Consider the following 24,488-nt stretch of genomic DNA (forward strand, 5'->3'; position numbering starts at 1 on the left):
GAAACTGACGAAATACACTGTTGAGGGGAGCAGAGGGCAAGACAGGAGAGGTCTGCCATGCCATGTGGGACCCTCGCTGGCCAGCCGGGATAGAACTGGCGCTGCAGTGGCTGTGGACAGCTTCGCAGAGTTGCGCTCAACTGCGTGCGCCACCAGGGGAGGCCCTAAGCCATGGGAATCTTAACAGAAGACTATGGAATAATATAGATCTAACACAGGAGAGAAGTATTACTCATAAAACCAAGTCTCTGGACTCCAAACTGCTCTGTAACATTGACCATATATTTTCTCAATAGATAAAGGAAAAATATTTACTATGGTAAAGTCATAGAATACCTTTATATATACATGGATCCTTGACCTAAGGATATTGGGACTTTTTGACAAGCTGTTTTCCAATATGTAGCAGAGCAGTAAGAAACCCCATTTTTGCTCCTAAACTGAAAATCAGAAAACAAGGGAGGGAAGGAGGAAATATGGGCAGAGGCTTAAGAAATTATGAACTCAGAATCTAAACCCAGACTATCTAGTTTCATTCTAGACTCTGCCTCATTTTTTTCAAAGATTGATTTATATATTTTTGCACAGAAAAACTGGGATGCAGCCAGAGGTGTGGGGGGTGACAGGATTCACCAGAGACAGGGTGTGGAGAAGAACAGGTGTATTTACTGAAATATATTGCTACACTGCTGAGGCGAGCAGCAGGAGAGACAGGAGAGGTCTGCTGCACCATGTAGGTTAGCTTCCTGGCTTGGGATCAAACTCAAGCCACAGGAGTAATAGCACTGAGACCTAACCCCTAGGTCACCAGGGAGGTCCCTCTTGGCTCTGCCTCTTACCATGCAGTTTTGAGAAAGATATTTACCTCTTTATGACTCAGTTTCATCATCTATAAAATGGAAATAGTAATAGTATCTCATAGAGTTGTTACAATGATTAAATGATTTGATACTCATTAAATGTTTAAAACAGTGACTGACATGCAGTAATCTTAATACAAATGTTTTATAAATAAAGGAAGGTAGGAAGAGCGAGAGATAGAATAGCAGCTACTGTGTCTTTAATGCATTGCTCTGCTTCCTTCCAACAGAGCCCTTTACTTTATACAGCAGCAAGGACCATGTGATTCCTACCAGTAAGCTTAACCCCATTTCCAGTCTGACCCCAAATAATTTGTGTCCAGAAAGACTTTAAAAGTCCTAGTTCAGTAGGTGATTCAGCATAGTTAAGCTGCTATTATTCTTGTCCTGACCCTGTGTCCCAGTTTTAGTCACTTGTTCCTGTAATCAAGTCCCAAACTTGCACTGCAATTCTAGCATTCTTCTCCCCAGTGGCTGAGTTCTGGCTTGAAAAATCTGCTCAGGACTTGCAGCTCCTTTTGGGTAGAGGTCTCCTGAAGGGCTGTGTCTTTAAAGACAAACTGGCAAAGAGTGTTTGAACTTTGGAAAATTAGTTACCTATATATAAATTGCAAACTTTTATAGGAAAGATAAAATTTCTGATCTCTCTTGAAAACCTCTATGATCATGTAACACTTGACCTCCATGTCCCCTTGGTGCTAAACCAGAGTGGGAGCTGCCTCCTCGAGAAGATGTGATCTCTATTTCCTGATATCCCTACTCCATCTGCTCTATATATTTCTGTGATTTGCTTGGTCCTTATAAGCATTTGAGAATAACTAGTATCTTCCAAGTACTTTGTGCCAACTACTCTTGTAAGTGCCTCCCATGCTTTTCTCATTTAATGAAAGTCCAGAAATTTATTTGTTCCTGTCATTTTCTCTGCAATTTGTCTCTTGCTTCACCCCTTATATTTGTATGAATGCATGTATGTTCCACCTCACTATCCTCTTCCCATCAGAAAGGGCCACTCACAAAGCCTTACTGGACCTGTTTTATATAACCTGCTCACCCACGTTGTACCCTGTTGCCACGAAGGTCTCCAATCTCCTTTGTACAGCCAAGCTCTGTCATCCAGAAGTCAGGCCATTAGAATGGTGCACCACAGGCACAGAATCTCAGGCTTTACAGATCTGCCTGATGCTATTACCTCATGCTCCATGCTTTTTTGAAACTATCCATTTCATTGAAGATAGATAAACCCATACTTTCACAAAGCTTTTGCTCCAATTCTTATTAGAAGACCAACAAATTCCATTAAGTATTTATAGATCACTTATTTTTGTTCTGAGCATTTTGTTCTTGTCATAGACATTGGTTTAAATATTTCTTTTAACCCAAAGTTTTCCTTCTCTGCTATAAGCAATTCAGTCTTCTCAGTGATCCATGAGAAGATTGAACTTTCTAATGATCTAACAAACATTAGAAGAGAATTGATGTTTTCCCCCCCATGATAGGCCCCTGTGTTTTACAAAGTGATAGGCCCCTGTGTTTCCACAGAGTGAAATATTTGCATAACTAAGCTGAAATTCAGCTAATATCAAACTTAAGCTCACAAAGTTAATTCTTTTCATCATTTTTTAAGGTTCCATGAGGTGGGTGAAACTGAGTGTTTTGAATTTTAAATAGTGCCAATTAAATTCTACCATAGCTTTTAATGAAAGTCTTAATAAAAATGTTACTTACATAAGGAATTGTGTCCAAAGTATCTGTGTTGACAATTATAGGAGCAGGGCTGGCCTGAAAAAAAGAGAAATAGAAAATAGTTTTAGATAACAAGTAGGCTACTGTGAGAGAGGTTCTGTAACTTATTTTAAAAGAGCACAACAGTATTTCTTGAGGATCTGTACTAGCACTGTGTCAGGTTTCAGGTGTGGGGGAAACAAATGAATTGGCTCAGATTTCTCTGCAACTTCTTCACTTCAAATATGTGTTTGGTGCATTTACAAATCAAGCAATAAAGATTACACACACTTTTTGTTGAATCCTACCCAGTACAGGAAGTGAAGATTTGTATTATGTACCAGACAAGGATTTCTAATAAATTGAGTGAGAGTTAAAATTTGCTAACGTATTTTTATAAAACAATTGTGCTAAACAAATGTGTTTTCTCTCTCAAAGAAAATCAACCATAAACCAATATTTTAACTCTTTTCTTTAAGGTGCCTTTTGAGAGTATATTGTATTCAATGAGAACAGTAGGGTTTACTTACTGACATCAAGTATTTATACTCTCTCTATGTATAAATTATATATAGTGTATACATAACACAAGCTGTGTGATTCCTTTTATTATTTATGCATCTCTGATTCCATGCTTAAGGGATCCTTAGTCAAAGGTGTCAGAAAATCACATTTGGATATGCTAAATCTGTCTTTTTAAAAATCTTTCTGTAAACTGCAGTCATTCCCTTTAAAGTTGAGTAGGAATCTGTGCAAAACTGATATAGGAGTGCTACAAGCCAAGTCATTAGAAAATAAGATTGCAATCTCTACTTGTATCACCAATCTGACTTCATGAATATTGAGCAGACCTATCTTTACTTTCTTGTTTCTAGAATTTTCACAGTAGTTTTCCCTTAATCTTCTGAAGAATCTTTAATCTGCCTTCAAATGGCATATTTCATTTAGATAGAGGAAATACTCTCATGATTAATGGAGAGTTGTCTCACTCTACATGATGATTTTGGCAAGTGCTCAACTTTCGGAATATTTCATTAGCTGTGTCCTCTGGAATTAACAGTTAAAGGCTTTTAATGTCAATCCAGGCCTATGAAATCCTAATCAAATGATAAAACTATCAGCAATTCAACACATTTTATTGGCTTACATATTGACATTGCAATGATTGTGACCAATCGACAAGATGTTATATGTACTGATTCTATAATAAATGAAAAATGCAAAGGTGGAGGTAGTTGAGATATAGCAACCTAAGTCACCAATTCAAAAGCAACTTTTTTTTTTAAACCAAGTGACAAGATCAGGTATGTGTAAGGCAAGGAAAGACGAAAACGTGGTTGTCCCGAGAGGTTTCTCCTAAATCAACCGGTGGTCCTGATAATATGCCTCTAAAAATCGATGTACATAAAGGCACTAAGTTTGAGACAACTAGTAATATTTGTGGATTCCACACCTATAGTCCTGATGCCTTCTTCTAGGTTTGGTGAGAGATGCTGGAGACTCTTGCCCTGAGAAGTGGCAATTCCCGTTCCAGCAGATGAACAGATTTCAGGAACTCTCAAGTCAGTCCCTCCCACTCTGCAATTATTCCAAACTTTGCCAAGAAGTTCCTTGCCTTCCTCCCTTTGCTGCAATTAGGTTGCATGGTTCTATCATAGTAATGTGAATTTTCCCTATCAAGCCCATATCATGATTATATAATTTGGCTTGATTGTAAGTGAAACCTTCCCACTCCATGGAAGTTAGCACTCTAGTGATCCCTAAAATTATATTACATTGATTAAACAAAATTCCGTATTTTAGCTAAGATCACTGGCCATGGTCACATGACCTTGGTCTACTTTTCTACACAGTGGATCAATTAGCAGTTCATAGAACATTCATTTCTGATAGGAAGTACCCATATGTAAACAGAGGCTTTGGAGAAAGACAATTTCCACTGGACTCCAGAAAAATAAAAGAGTTCTCATTAAGAGGAATGTGATATAGGAAAAACTGTATGAGATTTGGAGTTAGACGCCCTGGAAGAACTTTGATACAGCAACTTCCTGATTACATGATTTAGGGGCTCAGCAACTTCCCTGGCGGCCTGATCTAGAGGCAGGTTCACAAAAGCTCTTTGCTTTATTTTCCTTCTCTGTGAATGGGAATAGAAATAATTGCCTTCAGAAAGGATGTTTGAAGAATAAGGTATGTACACTGGAAATATCAGAATCAATGTTAAATATTAATATCAGTGCCCCTAAAGACAGACTATAATCACACATTACTTAATGGAAAAAACTTTGTAAGAAATACATTATTAGGCAATTTTCATCATTGCATCAATGCCATAAGATTGTAACTACCTAAACTATACAGTATAGCCTACTACACCTAGGCTATGCAGCATAGACTATGGGGACCATCATCATATTACGTGATTCATCATTGAATGAAACATCATCAAACTATGTAAGATACTTTATTGGGTGCTTTGTGAACTGTTTATGTTCCGGAGATCTCAAAGCTCTAACAGTGGCTTCAATTATATTCAAGAGAACTGATTGGATCATGTGACTTACCATTTATTCAATTCATATTACTTGCCCAGGTATAACAGATATGCATAGATATCCTGGTTTAATCTTCTCAAACTGATGTTGATGAGATGGTATTATCACTGCCCCCAAGTTATACATGAGAAAACTCAGATTAAGAAAAAATGAGAGCTTAGACTTAACACTAGTCTTTTTCTGAACTGCAAATCCGTCTTCTCCACACTTAACTGTCCCATGATCCTGGAATCTAACTAAATCCATAACAAGACCTTACCTGACTGCAGCTCTCTAACAAGCACAGTAGACCCAGACAAAGCATAGACAAAGTTAAAGACAAGAGATGCCACAGGGTATAACATGCAGGATTTTGTAAGCTTCCTAGGCTTAATTATTTTTTTAAAGATTTATTTATGTATGTATACAGGAACCGGGGTACAGGCCAGATGTGCAGGAGGGTGAGAGGATTCACCAGAAACAGAACGGGGAGCAGAACAGGCAGACTGACTGAAACACACTGCTGAGGGGAGCAGTGGGCAAGATAGGAGAGGTCTGCTGCACCATGTAGGTATCTCCCCAGCTGGCCGGGAATCGAACCTGCACTGCAGAGACTGTGGACAGCTTCACAGCACTGTGCTCAACTGCCTTTGCCACCAGCGGAGGCCCTGGGCTTAATTATTTTTATTGTTTATTTGTATTGTAATTTCAATGATGTTTCTCCTATACAACCTAACTAGTTCCCAGGACTCCCAAAAATATCTGTGCCTTGTCTCCTTGGCTCCTCTGAATACTCCCATGCCCCATTATTATCAAACACACTTTGTTCAGTAAAAAGACAATGGTTTGATTTAGGGTTTTCAATACATCTTTAGTCTTTTTTTTCCCCTCATATAAACTATATTAATACAGTCTGGGAATAAATTTTATACACAAGTTCATTTCCAAAACTATACTATCACTTTTATATGTATATGTTGCTATCTTCGATTTCATTTATGTGAATTTGGTCTCTCCAATCAGACTCTATGTTGAAAATGACAAATACTGCACGTTTCTCTAGAATTCTTTAGAGCAGCTGGCTATACAGTCTCTTAATAAATACTTAGGAATCGTTGAAAGGAAGTCAACACTTATTTGTAAGCTTTGGAGAACATTTGCAGATATCCCAAAAACTCTTATATGGCCAACACGACTGTCACTAATTTTCCTATATCCATTATTACCTACTTTTCTTTAACCAGATAGTATTATAGGTTTTCCCTGACATCCAAAAGTAGAATATATCTATGAAAGTTTCCATAAACCAAAAATGGTATAAAATAATTACCATTAACATATGAAAAAAAAATTGAGCAGTCCAAAACCCCAAAACAACTTCTCAGATCATACCAAAAACACATAAAATCTAAAATAGCACTAATACAGAACAAAAGCAGGAATGATATGATAAATATACAATCTGTAAAAAGCACTTTGCAGGGAAGAAGCTTGACAGTACAACTCTGGCCACTTGGGGTTCACACTCCTTCTCAAATGGCTGCTGCAAAAAAGCTGATGCTATTCTGCTTTTCATAGAAGTGAAAATATTCAGATATTTCAATTAGTAAAATCAGGTACAAAGACAGGTCCTCTCTAAAAATTAAGTGGTATACTGAAAAATTCCCCAAAACAGAGGGATACCTGTATTTTACTAATATTTCACTCATTTATTTGTAACTATGGTATATAGAGGATGTGAATCTTGAAACAAAATCTGTTAGTTGGAAAATTCATTGTTCTTTCTTAATGCTAAAAAGACCCAGAGGCCACGATTAATGCCTACAAGTCACTAAAAATGCATGATCACACAAAATGTATAGATTGTGCGTACACATACATTTATCTCACGCATCTGACATTCGCCATGATCACTCCTTTTTTTAAATGCTAAGGAGATTCTAGGTGGTCTGTTCTGAATAACATACTGTCCCACTGTGCTGCTACCTCAGGCTCTACAAAGAGTGTCCACTACTTTGCTCAAGGACCCTTTTAGCCCTCCCAGACTGTTCTCACAAAATCTCCTTTGAATTTTTTAAATACTCAATTATGCATATCAGGAAAGGCACAAACACCAAGTGGTAGTAACACAGAGTATCACAGAATTCCAAGCAGGAGCCATGAGTGTTCTCTTCGCACCAGCTGGTAATTTCAGATTTTCCGTCTTGGCCTGGCTTATGTTTCTTCTCTGATTTTTGAATCATGTGAGCCCATGCTTAGTTTCATCAAGTTTGGTTTCTGACTCTTAAAACTTATTTCCTGGGCCTCCCCGATGGCGCAGCGGTTGAGCTGCCCGCAGCCTCTGCGGCGCCGGTTCGATCCCCGGCTGCTCCACGGCCACCGGAGGAGGGTCCCACATGGCGCGCAGACCTCTCCTGCCGCCCGCTGCTCCCCTCAGCAGTGTACTTCGGTCCTTCTGCCTGCTCTGCTCCCCGCTCTGGCTCTGGTGAATTCTCTCACCCTCCCACACTTCTGACTGTACCCAGTGCTTGTATAAATAAATAAATAAATAAATCATTAAAAAAAAACCCAAAAAACTTATTTCCTGGTTACTTTGCTATTTTCCTCTAAGCTTTAACTCTGCACTTCATAATTTCTGTCTCCATGGTAGATAACTGCTTTAGTTGAACTTCTAAATCAAATGAGCAACTTAACTGATTCCAGCCTCACCCTTATTTCCATGAGTTGTAAAGAGATTTGTACTAAATATGCAAAAAATAATAATAACCTTCTTTTTTATCAGAACATTCAAAGCCTGTCTTTATGGAAATCTAGACAAAGACTTTCAAAACTATACAGGCTTAAGGAAATCAATTCCTTCTAGGTGGCTGAAACTATAAGATGTAAATGATTCTCTTCCATGTGCAGAAGAACGGTTTATAGGAAGAGGGAAGAATGGAGCTAATCATAAAGAAGAACTAAGCAGAAAGAATACTGATAAATAAATAAATAAAATTCTTGCCTTAAGAATCATTTAATTCTGTCATTTAATTTACAAATAAGAAAATGGAGACAGAAAGGAAATTGCATAATCTAGATATCACAATTACATAGTATGGAAACTGAAGATGATAAAAGTAACAATAATGAGAATAAACTATTAAGCATTTATTGAATGAATGATCATTATGTTCCAGGGATTGAAATAAATACATAAGATATATCAGTGCATTTAATTCTCAAATGTTCTAGGGGAAATGTCTATAGTTACTAGTTAATGAGAGAGAGAGAGAGAGAGAGAGAGAGAGAGAGAGAGAGGTCTCAAAGTTGCTAAGTCACTTGCCTAAGATGACAAGTCTAAGAGGTATAACAACCAGGTTTCAAATCCATGTCTTTCTAGCCTCAGAACTCATGGTGATAAAAGACCACTATCTCCTGATTCCTTCTGAGTTTTCCAGGCTCCCAGACTGAAAATGTAGTGACATTCTGCCCTGAAAGTTGCTATCCCCTTTCACAGTCTGAAGAGAAATTTCTTACTGTCCTGACTCAGATTCCATTGCTCAATTCTCAGAGGGTTTCTAGATCCCTTAATCTCTTACAAGCCACTGCTTAAAAATGGGACAATGCTATTTTCCAGTTAACCTATTTCCCAAGAAGCTAACTAGAGAAATAATGCATGTGAAGTGAAAGAGAGGTGATATGTACAATATTTTCTTTGTTTCTGGGTTTTTTTTTTCTTTCTTTTAAGGATTTTCTTTCCCATTTCATATTGCCTCTCCACAAGTCCAATCAAGTGGCTGCAGTTCAATCCAGTCCAGTTTTGTGTCATCAACAACAGTAACACCAAGTGGTGACACAGGATACCTCCTACCCCAGCCCAATAGGTGAGGACACGGAGGCACTATCAGAGCAGTTGGTGACTGAGCAGTGTGAGTACCTAAAGCTTGGCCAGCCAAGGTTTAACTGCAGGTTAATGACTAAGGCAATGTGTATCAAGGAAGAAACTTTACAGGCAGCTACATCTTAGCCTCTCTCACTAACATTTAATTAATATTTACCCACTAAGGTTACCACCAGCTTAGTTAAAAAAAAATAGGAAGAATAGTAGATTCACATTTGGCTTGCACTCAATTCAACCCTACTCACCTGAATTCTCTTAATAATAAAAATATTATCTTCCTTTTATAGGTGAGTATAGAGACATGGAATACCTTGGCCAAGGTCCTCCATTTATAAATAGCAGGGACAGAAATCAAACCTGCAGAATGGTTCCAAAGTTGGTTAACTTTAAACAACTGCAAAATATTTCCTTCATTTCCTGCTAAGATCTGATCAGGATCCAGAAGTCCATACTAGTAAACACAAATTCTCCCCCTGATTTTTGAGAACATAAAATATTAGTATTTCTTGTTTGTATTAAAATATTGACCTATTGTTTAATCCTTTAAAATACAAGTTAATGTAATATTTTGCAGAAGTGGATTATCTTGAAGATCTCAGCTATGCTAAATTGGACACCTCTACACCCCCAGTGCAGAAAATGAGAGTCAGCTGGAGAATGAGGCACAGAAAATAGAGACCTGGACTTAAGGAGAATTTTCTTTACTTTATAAATTTTCTCTAGAATCAACCCCTCTTGGAATGAGAGATAAAAATTTTCAACTGTTTCAACTGTTAGTTATAAAGAATCTTCAGATCCTATACCCTCATTAAACACCTCTTTGCACTTAGTATAAAAGGCTGAGATATAGGAAACACCAAGTCTAGGGCTGTAGATAATTAAAAATCAAATTGTTAATTTGGATTATATGTTGGCCAGCATTGATTGTGCATTACATATTTTGGTTAATTATATTGAACACCAGTAGCACCATGCTTTATAATTTATAAATTATATTTTATACATTAATCTAATTTATTTTTGTTTAAGTTTATTAATTTTTTAAATTTTCTTATCGTTGTTCATTTTTATACAATATTTGATATCTCCCCTTAGGTTCTCCCACCACCACAGCACCTGTGAACCATAGTTCACATTAATCTAATTTAATTCCCACAGGGAGAGGGAAGGAAACCAACGCAGAATAAAGTGCTAAGAAACCACTGCATATCAGGCAACTATAATAAGCTTTTTGCACATCTTTTATTTATTCCTTACAGAACCCTAGAGGGACTAGGGGAAGTCTCCCTAATCTACACATAAGTAAACAGCTCTGAGCAATTCAGAGAATTCTCCAAAGTGTGCCAGCGAGACAGAAGCAAAGCTGGGATTCAGACCCAGGTCTGACGCTATCTCCCTTGTTTCCCTCTTAGTGCATGATGCCACAAATCTCACTGATCCGCACTGAGCTACCTGTTTTATTGATGCATATATTCTTTGAAGATTGCATGAATAATGGGTTCATTAGCTGGAATCTCAGATGCAGTTTAATTGATGTGCCCCATTCCACAATAATCATACCTACGTAATTCACTGATTCACTCCATGTGGTACTATTCCTGGAAAGATCCATGTGGACACCATCTGCTCCTTTTTGCTAAGCCACCAAAGAGTGATAATCTTGGCAGTGCAATTGTATTTCCCGAGTTAGGTACCAGCACTCTGAGCAATCAGTCAATATCCTGGTTTATTAGGCTCTGGTAGGGCCTTTTTCTTTTGTAACACATGGATCAGGGCCTTACACAAAGCCCATGATCAATAAATGATTGAGATTTAGTTTCTTTCCCTCTTCTTTCATTTTGTCAGGCCAGACCCCTCAGTATTCTAAGCACATTTCTCACTCATGACTCCCAGAGGTTACTATTTACATTTCTTTCTTCTCCTACATCCTAAATCAATGAGAGTCTCCTCTCTTAGCTAACTATCCAAGTTCTATGCATCCTCCAAGGACAATCTCAAGTCCAGACTCTCCAGGAAAATTTCAAACCTCACTACCTTTTTTCATATTCTATAAGTCTGAAACATAGAAAAAAATTTTCCCAACATCTAAATGCTGCTTTAATTCCCCCCCACCCAATCATAATTTGACACTGGACCATATATTCCATTTTTAAAACATAACTGCCTAAGCTATGAATAAAGTCTTAAATATGTCTTATCAGGGCCTCCCTGGTGGCACAGGTGGTGGAGTGCAGTGCTGTGAAGCTATACGCAGCCTCTGCAGTGCCAGTTCGTTCCCTGCTGGCCTCGGAGCAGCCCACATGGCACAGCAGACCTCTCCTGTCTCACCTGCTGCTCCCCTCAGCAGTGTATTTCGTCAGTCTGCCTGTTCTGTTCCCCGCTCTGTCTCCGGTGAGTCCTCTCACCCTCCCGCACATCTGGCCTGTACCGGTTCTTGTATAAATAAAATAAATCTTAAAAAAAAAAGAATCTGGAGATTTAAAAAAAAAAAGTCATATCAGAAAGATTCCCATGTTGTATATGTTAGAAATAGTGACAAAGAGGAAGTATGAGTGTGATCTATGCCACGGATCTACCATGTGCCCATCCCATGTGGCATCTGAAAGATGTTTCAAGACCTTCCTCTAAGAGATGGCACTTGACTGGGTTGCATGAGGAGACAAAAGAGTATATTAATATTATCTCCCTTTTACTCCCCAGTTTTCTTCAAAGGAAATGTTCTATTTGAAATTATTCTCAATGAGTAAAAACATGGAGAAAGAATAGACAAAAATGAGAAGTGAATGGGGAATAGAAAAATAGAAGTTAGCTAAATACTGCAAGCATTTGCTGGTGCCAAAGAACACATTCTGCAGATGTGTTTGTATATTGTCATTGACGAGGCAATGAACTCTTTGTTCTGAAGCCAAATGCCTACAACTCTGGGTCCAAAATGCCAACCAGTTCCTAGTCCCACAGCTGCATTTGTTTCCCAGAGTGTCTATGTCACTCTTGGTTTCTCAGTTGTTGTTTTTTTTTAATTATTTTTTAAAAGATTTATTTATTTATTTATTTATTTATTTATTTATATAAGCACTGGGTACAGTCAGAAGCACGAGAAGGTGAGAGAATTCACCAGAGCCAGAGTGGGGAACAGAACAGGCAGACTGACGAAGTACACTGTTGAGGGGCGCAGTAGGTAGCAGGAGAGGTCTGTGCACCATGTGGGACCCTTGCTGGTGGGTGGCCAGGATCGAACCAGTGTTGCAGAGGCTGCGTGGTTTCTCAGTTTTATGGTGACTTGTTTACCTTCAATTTACTCTGCAAAGCCAGGGTTCTGCCTGTCAATTTACCTCCAGCTGTACCTGGTAATCATGCACTGTAATCATGTGCTTTAGAATAAAGATGGAGGCCTATTACTGTTGTTTTGGGGTAGAGGAAAGAAAGGAAACAGTAAGAGAAGAATGAAAAGGAAGAGAAACAAGGCAGAGAGGAGGTTGTTTCTGACAGGCATAGACTCTGCCATAACGTGGAGAGTGAAATGATGGTTTCCAGGTTAAGGCTCTACACTGTTCTCTCAGACCACTTAATCCGCTGGAAATGTGGACTCAGACACACTGGAACCTTCATTTGTTTCACAAATTATTTCCTCAACCAACTGGAAAGTAGATGAGACTTCCTTACGAATACAATGCTTACAACCTTCATCTCATAGACTCTCCTTGCCCCTCTCACTCAAGAAAAGCATTTACATTTTAGATTTTTATGTTACAGAATGAGCACCTGCTAGCCCTACACTTGGAGTCAGTTAATGAGGCTTCTAGGTCTTTCAGCATCACTGTAGAACTTGGTCAGTTCACTAAAGTAAATCATCTCTGAGGTAACATCCAATTAGAAAAAAGGAATGGGTGATTGCTGATTGATACTAACATAATTTAAAATATCATAAAAACAGTAATAAAGATAATTTAGGATTTGACCTTTCTCCTCATATGATGATTTTATATTTTAGTCTGCTTATGATGATTTTAGTCAATTTAATTAACCTCTTTGAAATTGTTTACTGAAGTATAAATACAGATTATAAGTTATTATTCAAACAATTTCATGTGTTTCTTCAGAAAGTAAACAGGATCATATATGAAAAAAAAATACTATGCAATTTGTAAAAGAACACAACTGGGATAATATTAAATACTGGCAATACCACTACTACTAATGTCAACAATTGCTGGGCATATTCTTTGGTTTATTACTGTGCTGAGAGTTTAACTTACACCATCTCATATAAATCACAAGTTTAAAAAGACTTATGTTGGCCTAGTCTGTGGTCTAGGGGCTAAGTCTCAGCACTATCAGCCCTATGGCCTGAGTCTGATGCTTGGCCAGGGAGATAACCCACATATGGCACAGCAGACTTCACCTATCTTACCTGCTGCTCCCCTCAGCAGTGTATTTCAGTAAATCCACCTTTTCTCTGCACCCCGCTCTGTCTCTGGTGAATCCTCTCACCACCTGTACCTCTGGCCTATACCCCATAAATAAATAGATAGATAGATAGATAGATAATAAATAAAAAGACTTATGTAATATCAAATTTTAAGAGGATGAAACTGAAACTTGGAGAAGTAAAGCAATTGTCCAAGATGGCAAATGGTAGAACAAGGACTCAGATCTTGGTGTTTTAAGTAGCTAAAACTCTGAGTCTGAGCAAAATGCACCAGACTGAGTGTCGAGGTCCACTATGTTATGTCTTATTAATGCCTATCATGCAAAGTCGTACTGAGAAAGAAACTACACTGCTTTGTTTATAAGACACCAGTATGAGGAAGGTGGGTAACAGTAGTGGGGCAGTGGGAGTCTCAGCAGCTGCAGCAGTAGTAAAAGTATTAGCATAGTATATGCTTTTTGGCTCTATGCAAGATAAAAATTAGATTTTCCATTGTTCTGAGGCATATTCCTGCTAAATAAAAACATCTAAACGAAGCTGAAACAATTACAACATACCTAGCATTAGGTCATTGAAGGTCTTGAAGGTTTATGTGTGTGTTTTAGTTTTGATTTGCTGCAGTGAGGAGGACTGCTAATTGTTCACTCTGAAAACTAGTTGTTTCTCTGTTCTGTAACAAAAATGTTTCAGGTCCTAGTTTTACAATGGGTAAGAAAGGTGGGAGTGGCAGAGAATTGGCTTAACTGTATTGTACAGTAACATATCTGCACTAATCCTCCATTTCGATGAGTCAACATAAACATTTTACAGTGAACAATACTGCAATAAAGAGGAGGCATCAGCACCTGGTGTTAATTTTTCATGCGCTCCAGATGCCTATACACAGGAATCACAAGACCAGAAGTCTATGAAAATGTAAACCACACAAGAAAGGAAGATAAACAGCGAGCTCTTATCTTTTGTTCCAAAATAAAAGTTGACAATTCCATTGCATCTGCAAATGTTCATTCATGCAGTCCCAGGCTGTTGTGATTATCCAGGTTACTTCTGCTATAGCTATTTCTTCTACTTTATGATGTACATATCTATAAATTTTATTTCTTTACTGATAAAAATTCCATCAGTGGTCTTGTTCAAATTCTTCAGAATGAAATAGGCCCCAAACTGGCATATTACTAGACAGAAATACAAAGTGAAGCTAAAAGGAATGAAATAGAGAAACAAATCCAGCATGATTGAGGATGATGAGTCAAGTAATATTTAGAATCCAGAAAGGACAAAACACACTTGGAACACCAAGAACTGGGACTGAAAATCATCACTGAACAAATCCTATTTACAGCTGTCCTAAGCTTCCAACGGTTCAAACTCAACATCCAGGGGCTGGAGACAGGATGTGCGGAAGTGATGCTGAGTTGGGGAGACAGGATTTAAGGGTGTCATTGAGACAAGTAGGATTATTTCCTCATTGCATTGATGCCTAAATTCTTGCCTTTTAAGTATTACTCACCCCATACAAATTTCTTTTTTTAGCAAATGTATTTGAGACACTATACTTGGAACTTCAGAAAGTAGGAAGAGGAAGCACATGATTCTGCCCTGCAAGGAGTTTATACTCTCAATCAGAAAATAAAGATCTGCCCCCCACCCATCCTCACCTGCTTACAATGCAAAGCAGAGAAATAGGGGTGAGAGCCACTGTAGGGATGGATGAGAAAGACAAATGGGAAGAGAGTCAAAAGGCCCAGTTTCTCTACTGATCTTACTGCCTCCACAATTTTAAGCAAGTTATAAGACCCCACTGACCCTTTACAATGTAGATAATTATAGTGGAGTTACTTTGTGTTGGTATCCTGATGACTGAATAAAAAATTGTAGATTAAAACTGTGTTCAAACAGTCTCCATGCTGTTCTTTTTATTCAGGGAGTGTTCTCAGAGTTGGGATAATGAGGGAGAAGGTGTATCCTCTGGATAAAAGGTGTGACAGAGGTCCCATGGAAGAGGATATGAGAGAAGGCCTGAAAGGTAAAACTTCATTCTGAAGCATAACGTGCATGGCTGATTTGCTCACCTTCATTCCAGTTCTTGTTCTGTCCTTTCCTGTAGGGCTGGATGCTGTCCCTGGACCATTAGTCACTATCTGGTCCCTACCTTAATTAGTTATTTCTTTGGTTGCAGGAAACAGAAAGTCACCTCTACGAGCTTAAACAAAACTTGAACTTGTTATCAGGTTAAAAGGACAGGAAGCACAGCAGGCTAACGACTTGACAGAAAGGAAGTAAGAACTGGGAGCTCCGAGACACTCAGGAAGCCACAGACCAGCTTCTCCCAATTTCTTACTGTGCCTGTCAACGCAATTTCTACTGTGTCTTCCTTAGGGACCATGTAGTTTCTCAACTCCACTTCTTTTTCTATGTCGGTTTCTTCACTGTTTACATCCGTGTACAAGTTATCTGTTTCTCTATGTCTATGTCCTCAGGTATAGGCAAACAGGTGTTAATCTATGGGCCAAGCCATAGGTCATGGAGGCCATGAAACTAGATGTCTGAAAGTCAACTCTCTCCACTGAAGATTCCCTTCTAAGCTTCCAGTGTCTTAGTCTGGGTCTGAATTAGTCAGTGCTTCTTTTCTGTTTAACTTGCATGATTTCTGACCTTAAATGAATGACCCAATTCTCATCCTTATTGTTCCAAACTTTGAGTCATCGATACTGCCGAAAGAGGGAGGTAACGGGCCTCCCCGGTGGCGCAGCAGTTGAGCGCTGGGTTGTGAACCTGCCCGCAGCCTCTGCAGTGCAGGTTCAATCCCCGGCTGCTCCCCGGCCACCGGGCGAGAGTCCCACCTGGCGCGCAGACCTCTCCTGCCGCCCGCTGCTCCCCTCCGCAGTGTACTTCGGTCCTTCTGACTGCTCTGCTCCCCGCTCTGGCTCTGGTGAATTCTCTCACCCTCCCACACTTCTGACTATACCCAATGCTTGTATAAATAAATAAAACTTAAAAAAAAAAAGAGGGAGGTAAGGACCCAGGGAGAGTTGATAATTTGCCCTCATGCCATAGTATTCTCACGTGTTTCAGTGTCTGCACCTGTTTTTTCATCCTCTCTCATACCCCTTACTTTATAAACCTGACTTTTTTAAAGATTTTATTTATTTATTTATTCATTCATTCATTCATTCATTCATCCATTCATTTATTTTTGCACAGGAGAACTGGGGTGTAGATCAGAGGTGCGGGGGTGAGAGGATTCATCAGAGACAGAGTGTGGAGTAGAACAGCCAAATCTACTGAAATACACTAAGGGAGCAGCGGGTGAGAAAGGAGAGGTCTGCTGTGCCATATGTGGGTCGTTCCCTGGCCGGGGATCAAACTTAGGCTGCTATGGTGATAGTGCTGAGGCTTAACCCCTAGGCCACCAAGGAAGCCTGATAAACTCAACTTTAAAACCATCTCAAGACTTTCCTCCTCTTTTCAGTCTTTCTTAATCATCTTTGCCCTTCATTCCAATCAGATGAATCCCACATTGCGCCATTAACTATGGTTTGTACATTCCCTGGTTATTGCTACTATCTCACTGTACCCCAAATATTTTGGTTTCAATGATTTTCTCCTTACTCTAATGAACTGTTTTTAAAAAATGAATTCTGGAATCAGATAACTAGTTTCAAGCTCTAGACTTTCCACTTATTAGCTATATATGATCACAGGAGAGTATTTAACCTCTGTAAGCTTTGTAAAATGGAGATGATAATGTCCATGTAGGAGAACAATAAACAGGCATGAGATAATATATAAAATGCTTAGAACAATTCCTAGACAAAATAGGTGCTCAATAAATAATATCACTCTATACCAAAGTGTATCTAACCCAGAATGTTGCACACAGGATGCATTAGGTGTTTGCTAAAGATATTAATTTGTATTTTAAGACTCCTTAATATTTGGGGGGGAAATGTTTTACTTTTTTTTTACAGCAGCTTTGCAAAATATCTTCAGTTGTTATACTATTCTGATAATAGATGTGTATCTGTCTATGTATGTGTAATACTGAACTGTGATGGTGAGCTATGATGTGACAAATGTTTACAACATAGCATTAAAGTGTGTGAGATGCTTTGTGATTTTTATTTAATGTTTGACTCTTCCACTAGAATGTAAATACCTTGAGGGCAGGTTTTGAATTCATTCTATTACTGTTACACACCCCGGCATATTACACAATATCCGGGATATCAAGGGTATTTAATAAACATTGGTTAAGTGACTAAACAAATGGAAAAGTGGAACATTTACACAATTAGAAAATGCCTTTGCTGTTTCCTCCATCTGAAATGCCCTCTTCCATCATTACTGTGCATCAAAATTCTATTTAGCCTTCAAAATTCAGTTGAGATACCCTCTATGAAGCTTTCCCCTTCTCTTAAATTTCATGATAATTCAGGGGTACTTAGGGTACTGAACAGTGTGATTTGTGTGCACAAATCAAAATTCAGGGCCTCCCTGGTGGCCCAACGGGTTAAGATACAACCTATGCGGCTGTCCGCAGCCACTACAGCACGGGTTCGAACCCAGCCACATGGTGCAGCGTACCTCTCCTAACTCACCAGCTGCTCCCCTCAGAAGTGTATTTTAGTAGATCTGCCTGTTCTGCTCCCCACTCTGTCTCTGGTGAATCCTCTCACCCACCCTGCACCTCTGGCCTGTATCCCAGTTCTTGTATGCATGGATGAATAAATCTTAAAAAAAGAAAAATTACTGTACATTGAGCACACATAATGTACTCATTGTAGTGTCTCTCACCACACTTGGGAAGTTTCATGAAACTCACATGAGGGCCAAAATAGAATTTTTGAGATGAAAAAATGAGTAACATTAATTGACAAACACTTAGAAATCAGAGGGTTCAGTAGCAGTACACACAGGAGAACAGCACTGAGGAAATGTGAACCCCAGTGTGAATATCTAATAAATCCAAAGATGCTGTTGAGCAGCATAAGGAAAATTAACTTTGCAGGACAAGTGAGAGTTGGCCACCATTTGGGCCCAGCCAATGCAGTCTCACTTCCAAGATTCTGGGGTCACAGAGAAGTTGAAGTTTACCTTTGGACCGTATGCTAGGTCAGTGCCTGGAACACTGCTTGTACTAAATAAAACAGTCTCTATGAAAATAATTATTAGCTGTGGGATTGTTTTTAATAACTATATCTACTCACTGGACTAATAAATCAGCAAAGTTTTGATCTGCTTGATACCCAAAAATACTGTCTATAAGGATTCTCTTACAACCCCTATAACTGAACCAATTTACAGGACTTCATGAGAGAATTTTTTAATTCTTCATTCTTTCAATAGGGATTTACAATGGTCCAGGAATTACACCCAAAGACATGGGAAATATCTGTTGCTGTTTTATGTTTAGGGGGTCAGGGGTCATGGGTCAAGTAGATGAACATGCTTGACATTTCAGATTGGATCTCCACTTCTTCATTTTAGTATAAGTCCCACATGTGAAATCAAATGCCGAAACTTTGAAGGACTTCATTCTGCATTTTTCTTTCTGCAGACCATTCTGGAGCAAACTGTATCATGACTTGAAATTTGTTGTCAGTTGATTTTTATTGCTCAGAACAGCATTGGCTAAAAACCCATTTGTGATCTGTAGCCTACTGCGTGTGAGAGAGACCTTATGGGCCATCAATGTGGCTCTGAATTAACCCTGTGTAGAAATCTACCCTCACAAGGGCTTCACATACATCATTTATCTGTTTGTTAAATTTCCAATAGGTTTTCATAAGTTCAACTCCACCAATGTGTGTATATTCATTGTGCATTGTTCATTTCCAAATATTTTATTTTTCTTTAAAAAAAAGGTTTAAAAAGGCAATGATTGAGTCAATATAGCTTGTCATTTCCGTAATAAGCTTAATACACTATGGTAAAGATGTGTCTTTAATAATTATACGGCTAGTCTAAATAAAAAATGAAATGTATCATCAAACAAGAATGTTATAGATTCAGGCATGTATGTGTATAAATGTGTGAAATAATATCCCTGGGCTAAAAAAAATACACAAAATGCTAAATAAATGGAGACCTTTATATAAAGTTTAAATTATGTATATCAACAAAGAAGCAAATTGAGGCTTGATTTAAATAGAAATTTCCTCACTGATAACAATATTTTAATTATGACTGTGTTGTCTAAAAGCAGTCATCTTAAAGTTGTAAAGATATAATGACACATTCAATGGAAAATTTGGACCTAGAGATCTGAAAGATTGACAAATTCCAAATATCTTCTGGAAAAGATTTAGAGCAACCAAAATGAAGCAAATACAAACAGTAACTTGGATATGTCTACGTGAGTGTGTAGGTTGGAGGAAGAGTGAATAGACACTAGAATGGAGATAATAGTTGCCCATGGACTGTGGGAACTGAATCCCAGGCTGCTCTTTTTTCCATAAGGGTTATCCCTGCATTAACACATTAACACCACCCTCCTCTCCTTCCTCACCTACTGCAATTGCTTTAGTCAAGCAAGGCTTATTCTTTTCTTTGGATAGAACTGAATAGAAATAATTTTAAAGGGATTAGTATAGATAAAGCAGGTGATGAGAACTGACAAGTATTATCTGGAAACACTGAAACTGGCTACTATCACTAGTTTATTCCTTATATGTTCACCAAGTATTCTTGTTTGCTGAGCACTGTACTCTCAAACACTAGGAATAGTAGGATTCTACATTCAAGGGTATAAACAGAAACATAACAAATAAATATATATAATAGTCCCTTTTCCTTTTTCTTGAACAATCCACGAAGTTACAATATAATTAGAGAGAGAAGAAACACCTGCTATAAAACATATTAGGTGATTTGACAGAGGTATGTGCAAGGAGCCAAAAATGAAAGAAATTACTCTTTCTGCTCAGAAAAGGTTCAAAGGAGTCTCAAATTGTCCTTGATAAAGCAAAGGGAAAAAAATGTAGTAGAGACAGGGGAGGTAAACTGAACAGATTCTAGCTCCAAATAGGTCATTAATCTGATTGAGTTTCCCCACCATTAATTTTTCAAACTCACAAAAATAATGTGCATTTTATCTTCAGTTACAAAGATCAAATTACAGAGCTACAACTGCAAAATAGTATTCAATTAGAAGAAATTTTAGGGTAGCATAGTCTTTGAAACATTTAGGTTTTTCCAAGTTACAGAGAAAAATACAACAGCATCTAACATCAGAATAACTTGAACCTAAAATAATTTTTATTCCAACTATTGACAGGATCATAGCTCTTAATTGCTGTATCAGAAATACTGTTTTACTTGAGGAATTACAAATAAATTTCATCAGGGACTAACTTTTAAGGATGTTCTCTTCGATATAAATAATCTCAATCTTCCAAAATATATCTAATTAAATTAAATGCTCTTCTTCCAAGTTCCATTTACTTCATGTCAGTCCATCAAAAGTATCCAAACTTATTCTTCTATTTGCGTAAAATTATCAGAAAAAACATTATTTCTGTGATATTAAACACAACACTGACTCACTTATTAATTCACTTTATATTTCTATATACTTTCATCCATCACTTTACATATCTCTGAAGAGTTCAGCATTATTTTACTAAAAAGCAATCACACATGTTAGAGAAAGATTTTATGATGGATTTTACCTGGACAAGCAAAAACCAAATATAAGAATTAACTTTTGGCTTCCTGATCTCTGTATCAAACCCACTGCAAAAGATATTTAAAGCCATCCTAAGCAGTTCGGGGGTTATTACTAGGAAACTCACTATAAGCTATTTCAAATATAATATAGGAGAAATATCAACCTTGTGCTCTTTCTTTAATACATGTTAAAATTATAAACTGCTAATTTCCTGGGATGAGTTTGTTTGGATCACAGTTTACTTTCTCACTGATCAACATTTAGCCATGTTAAAAATTTAGATTTCATACAGAAAAACAACATACTTATCGTTATCCCAAACACGAACTGAACCACAGCAGAGATATCCTATCTTTAAATGCATTGAGTACATGCCATTTATTTATAGCTATAAAAGGGAAAAAAAAAAGGAGAAAATAAAAGAATCACTGGGAAAATAAAAGAAAGTCTTCCTTACCGGAATGAATGCATGTTGCATAGCTTGCTCACATTGTTTTAAGGAAGCAATAGTATCCCACAAGAGCTGATAATTTTCACCCCGGGAAGCACTTGGCCGTTGCATAGCGAAAGCTAGTAACACTCAAACTGAGCTCAAAGAACCCAGTTGAAGAAGGGAAAAAAAAAAAAAAAAAACTGCAGATCTGTTACATAAACTTCTTAATTAGATCTGCTACACAAACTGCTATCTTAAGACTTAAAAAAAAAGTTAATCAGAACATTTCTTTTGGGGGATAACTGGGCATGACTTGAACAGAGACAGATGTTTTCATTGGGAAGGATTTTCATTCCCACACTTGTGAAAAGTAATCCTATCAGTGTTTCCCTGTCTTCACATGGGCCTGGCAAAACTGCACATACCATAAGTGTGTGGGGGGAAAAAAGTAGGAGGGAGATGTGAAAAAATATTTCTACCGGAAAATTTGGGTGGCAGGCCATGGAGGCAGAATTTGAGTAGCTTGTGAAAAGTAGTAAGATTGAAGGGTGTGGGTCATGTGCACACAGAGGTATGTACACAGGTGTCTACACTGTCCACTGTGTGAGAAATGAAACTCTACACACACATTCTCAGTGTCACTTAGTGTCTGTAATTCTCTTCTCATTTAGTTAAGATCTAGAGGTGATATATCTTTCACATACAAGGTATTACTGTCTTTGTTAAATACAGTTGTTTGTTTAGGCGTAAGCCTAAAGAGTAGCCAGGAGATTCTTAACTATAAAATGCAGTCAGTTGTTTCTCTTAAACCAGAAGGGTAATTAAAAGACCTTTGATAACTTACATATTGGATGGAAGTTTATTTCTTGCTCTAGATAGAATTTACATAAATAATTCAGACAATTGAACATTTGAATATTCTTAGGACCTGCAAGTGGGCTGCACAGACTTGGAATGTGTTAATTCCAAAGAGCTGGGTATAACTTTCTAAACCAGTTTGTCCAATCTTTTCTCCCAATCTTTTTGGCATAGATTGATTGAAAACTAAAGCTATTATTTTCCAAATTCACACAAACTGAACTTTGTCAGCTTCAGTGAAATCACCAAAATGGCTGTGCCTAAATACAGCTGCTGCTGTTTTAAACCTTACCCCATCTAAATCAAGATGCTTTGACTCTCTACATTTAGAAATCAGTCTTGATTGGACTTCTGTTTTATTTCAACCTTTAACCTCTTTTTCTTTTGTTTCTATAGAAATGTCTTTTCTGGATTGTGCAATAGAGTTTAATTTTGGATCCACCAGGAAGAAAGCTTCTAGAAATTAGAGACCACTGTTTAATGGAACTGATCTATCCTCAGGACTAAGACTGGTTCTGTGAAATAACAGAATAACTCAACTTCGGGATTGTGGAACTTGTTGAGTAGTTCCAAAGGTGGAACCATAGGAGAGCAAAACTCTGCCAGGCCAATACTTCTTACATGGCAAGAGCTTGATTTCAGGGAGGGTTTCTGAAACTTGTGGGGAAACTACTTTTGTAGTTTATATCTAAACTTCTTTCTGTTAGAGTCTATTCTATGAAGACCTAATCCTCTTATCTCTTCCCTGGAGAAGACAGAAGTACTTTTGTTTTTCCCAGTAAACACTCTAATTGAATTTCTTCTTTCTTCCCCCAATTTCCCCTACCCTAGCTAAGCCATATTGGGTGCTTTCTAGAGCCACAAGGTCATGCTGGGTCTCTCCCATGCATACAGGAGGTATACCTGTTTTTATTAAATTTCTGTATGCCTTTTACTCTTATCAAAAGTACAAAAAATGCAAAGAATTTGCATGTACATGTTGACTAAAGGTTAACTAAAAGGTTAGTATAAGCACTAAATACAATATGAACAACAGAATATGGAAACATATTCTGAGTTTCTTCTCCTAAAACAAGAGCCCACAAAAAAATATGAGGTTCCATTAGACTCTCCTGGGAGATTGCTAAGGTAAGTTAAACATTCAGAAGTTTCATAGGAATCTATATCCTAATGGCTGGTTATAAAGTCAACAATGGGGATATTAATTCAAGAATTTTGAGAGGAAAGGGATAAAATGGGGAAGATTTGGATTATAAGGAATGAATTATGCTTTTAATTGACCTGGAAATCCTAGGAATACAAAACAAGGTACAAATTTCAAAAACAGTTTGATGACATAAAAGAAGGATTTTTGTTGTTTTTAAAAGAACTGCATGATTTGGGCTACCTAGTTTTTCTTCATTTCACCCTGGCTAGGGTAGATTAATCCATACTAATGACATTATGGTGTGAAAGTCTCAAAGACTGATGATACTAGCAGTTTTCCTCATCTCAATTACTTTTGAATTTCACATTGAAAGAACTGGAAGCAGAATTGATCTTTCAAAATTTCTACCTGGAGGAACTTATAGGAAATTACTTTCCTTTAATATTTCATGAGTACACACCATAAGGCCACAGCCATTAGACAATTTGTTTTTCAATGTCAACTCAACCAACATTCTCTTTTTCTCATTCCTGGTGTTCTTCTGTTCAGCTCACACCCACATTCCCTCCTCTGCCTTTATTCCTGCCCTTATTCTCTCCCATCTGCCCCAGACACATGCTTCTCCTCATGCACTGTCAACCAGCCAACCCACAACTTCCAGAAAATATTCCTTCACTAGTAAATGTTCTATATTTCTCATAAAACAACAGAAAACTTAAAAAGTTGTTTTTTTAAGTTATCATCCAAAACTCTAGTCAATCCTTTCTGAATTCCTTGAGCAAGTGTTTATCATTATTTTAAACCTTTTTTCCCCCAATCACATATACTCTGGGTCTCTGTCTTCCTTTGGCTTCTTCTATCTTCTATATATTAGGTCCTTTCATTCTTTCATTTATGCAGCATCTCATAAAAGATCTTCCTTTCCTCATTCTTCAGAAAAAAGCTCAAGATTT

At 37.8% G+C, this 24,488-nt stretch overlaps 1 protein-coding gene across 18 annotated transcripts in view; it reads right to left on the reverse strand.

Annotated features, from left to right (window-relative positions):
• The window catches only part of DLG2 (discs large MAGUK scaffold protein 2), a gene marked incomplete at both ends in the record, with an annotated part of 1,956,162 nt that overhangs the window by 718,290 nt on the left and 1,213,384 nt on the right, over positions 1-24,488 (reverse strand). For 14 of the 18 annotated variants that reach the window (XM_084247146.1, XM_084247145.1, XM_084247141.1 and 11 more), the window contains one exon: positions 2,586-2,639. The exons of 1 other annotated variant lie outside the window; for it this stretch is intronic. In XM_084247146.1, the coding sequence (XP_084103272.1) occupies positions 2,586-2,639 (54 nt within the window). Of the gene's footprint in view, positions 1-2,585; positions 2,640-21,554; positions 21,744-24,488 lie in introns of those variants that run through there. 3 more of the 18 variants (XM_084247147.1, XM_084247143.1, XM_084247149.1) reach the window with 2 other exon arrangements.

Source organism: Talpa europaea (genome assembly GCF_964194135.1).
Source record: "Talpa europaea genome assembly, chromosome: 1".
Classification (NCBI taxonomy): Eukaryota; Metazoa; Chordata; class Mammalia; order Eulipotyphla; family Talpidae; genus Talpa; species Talpa europaea.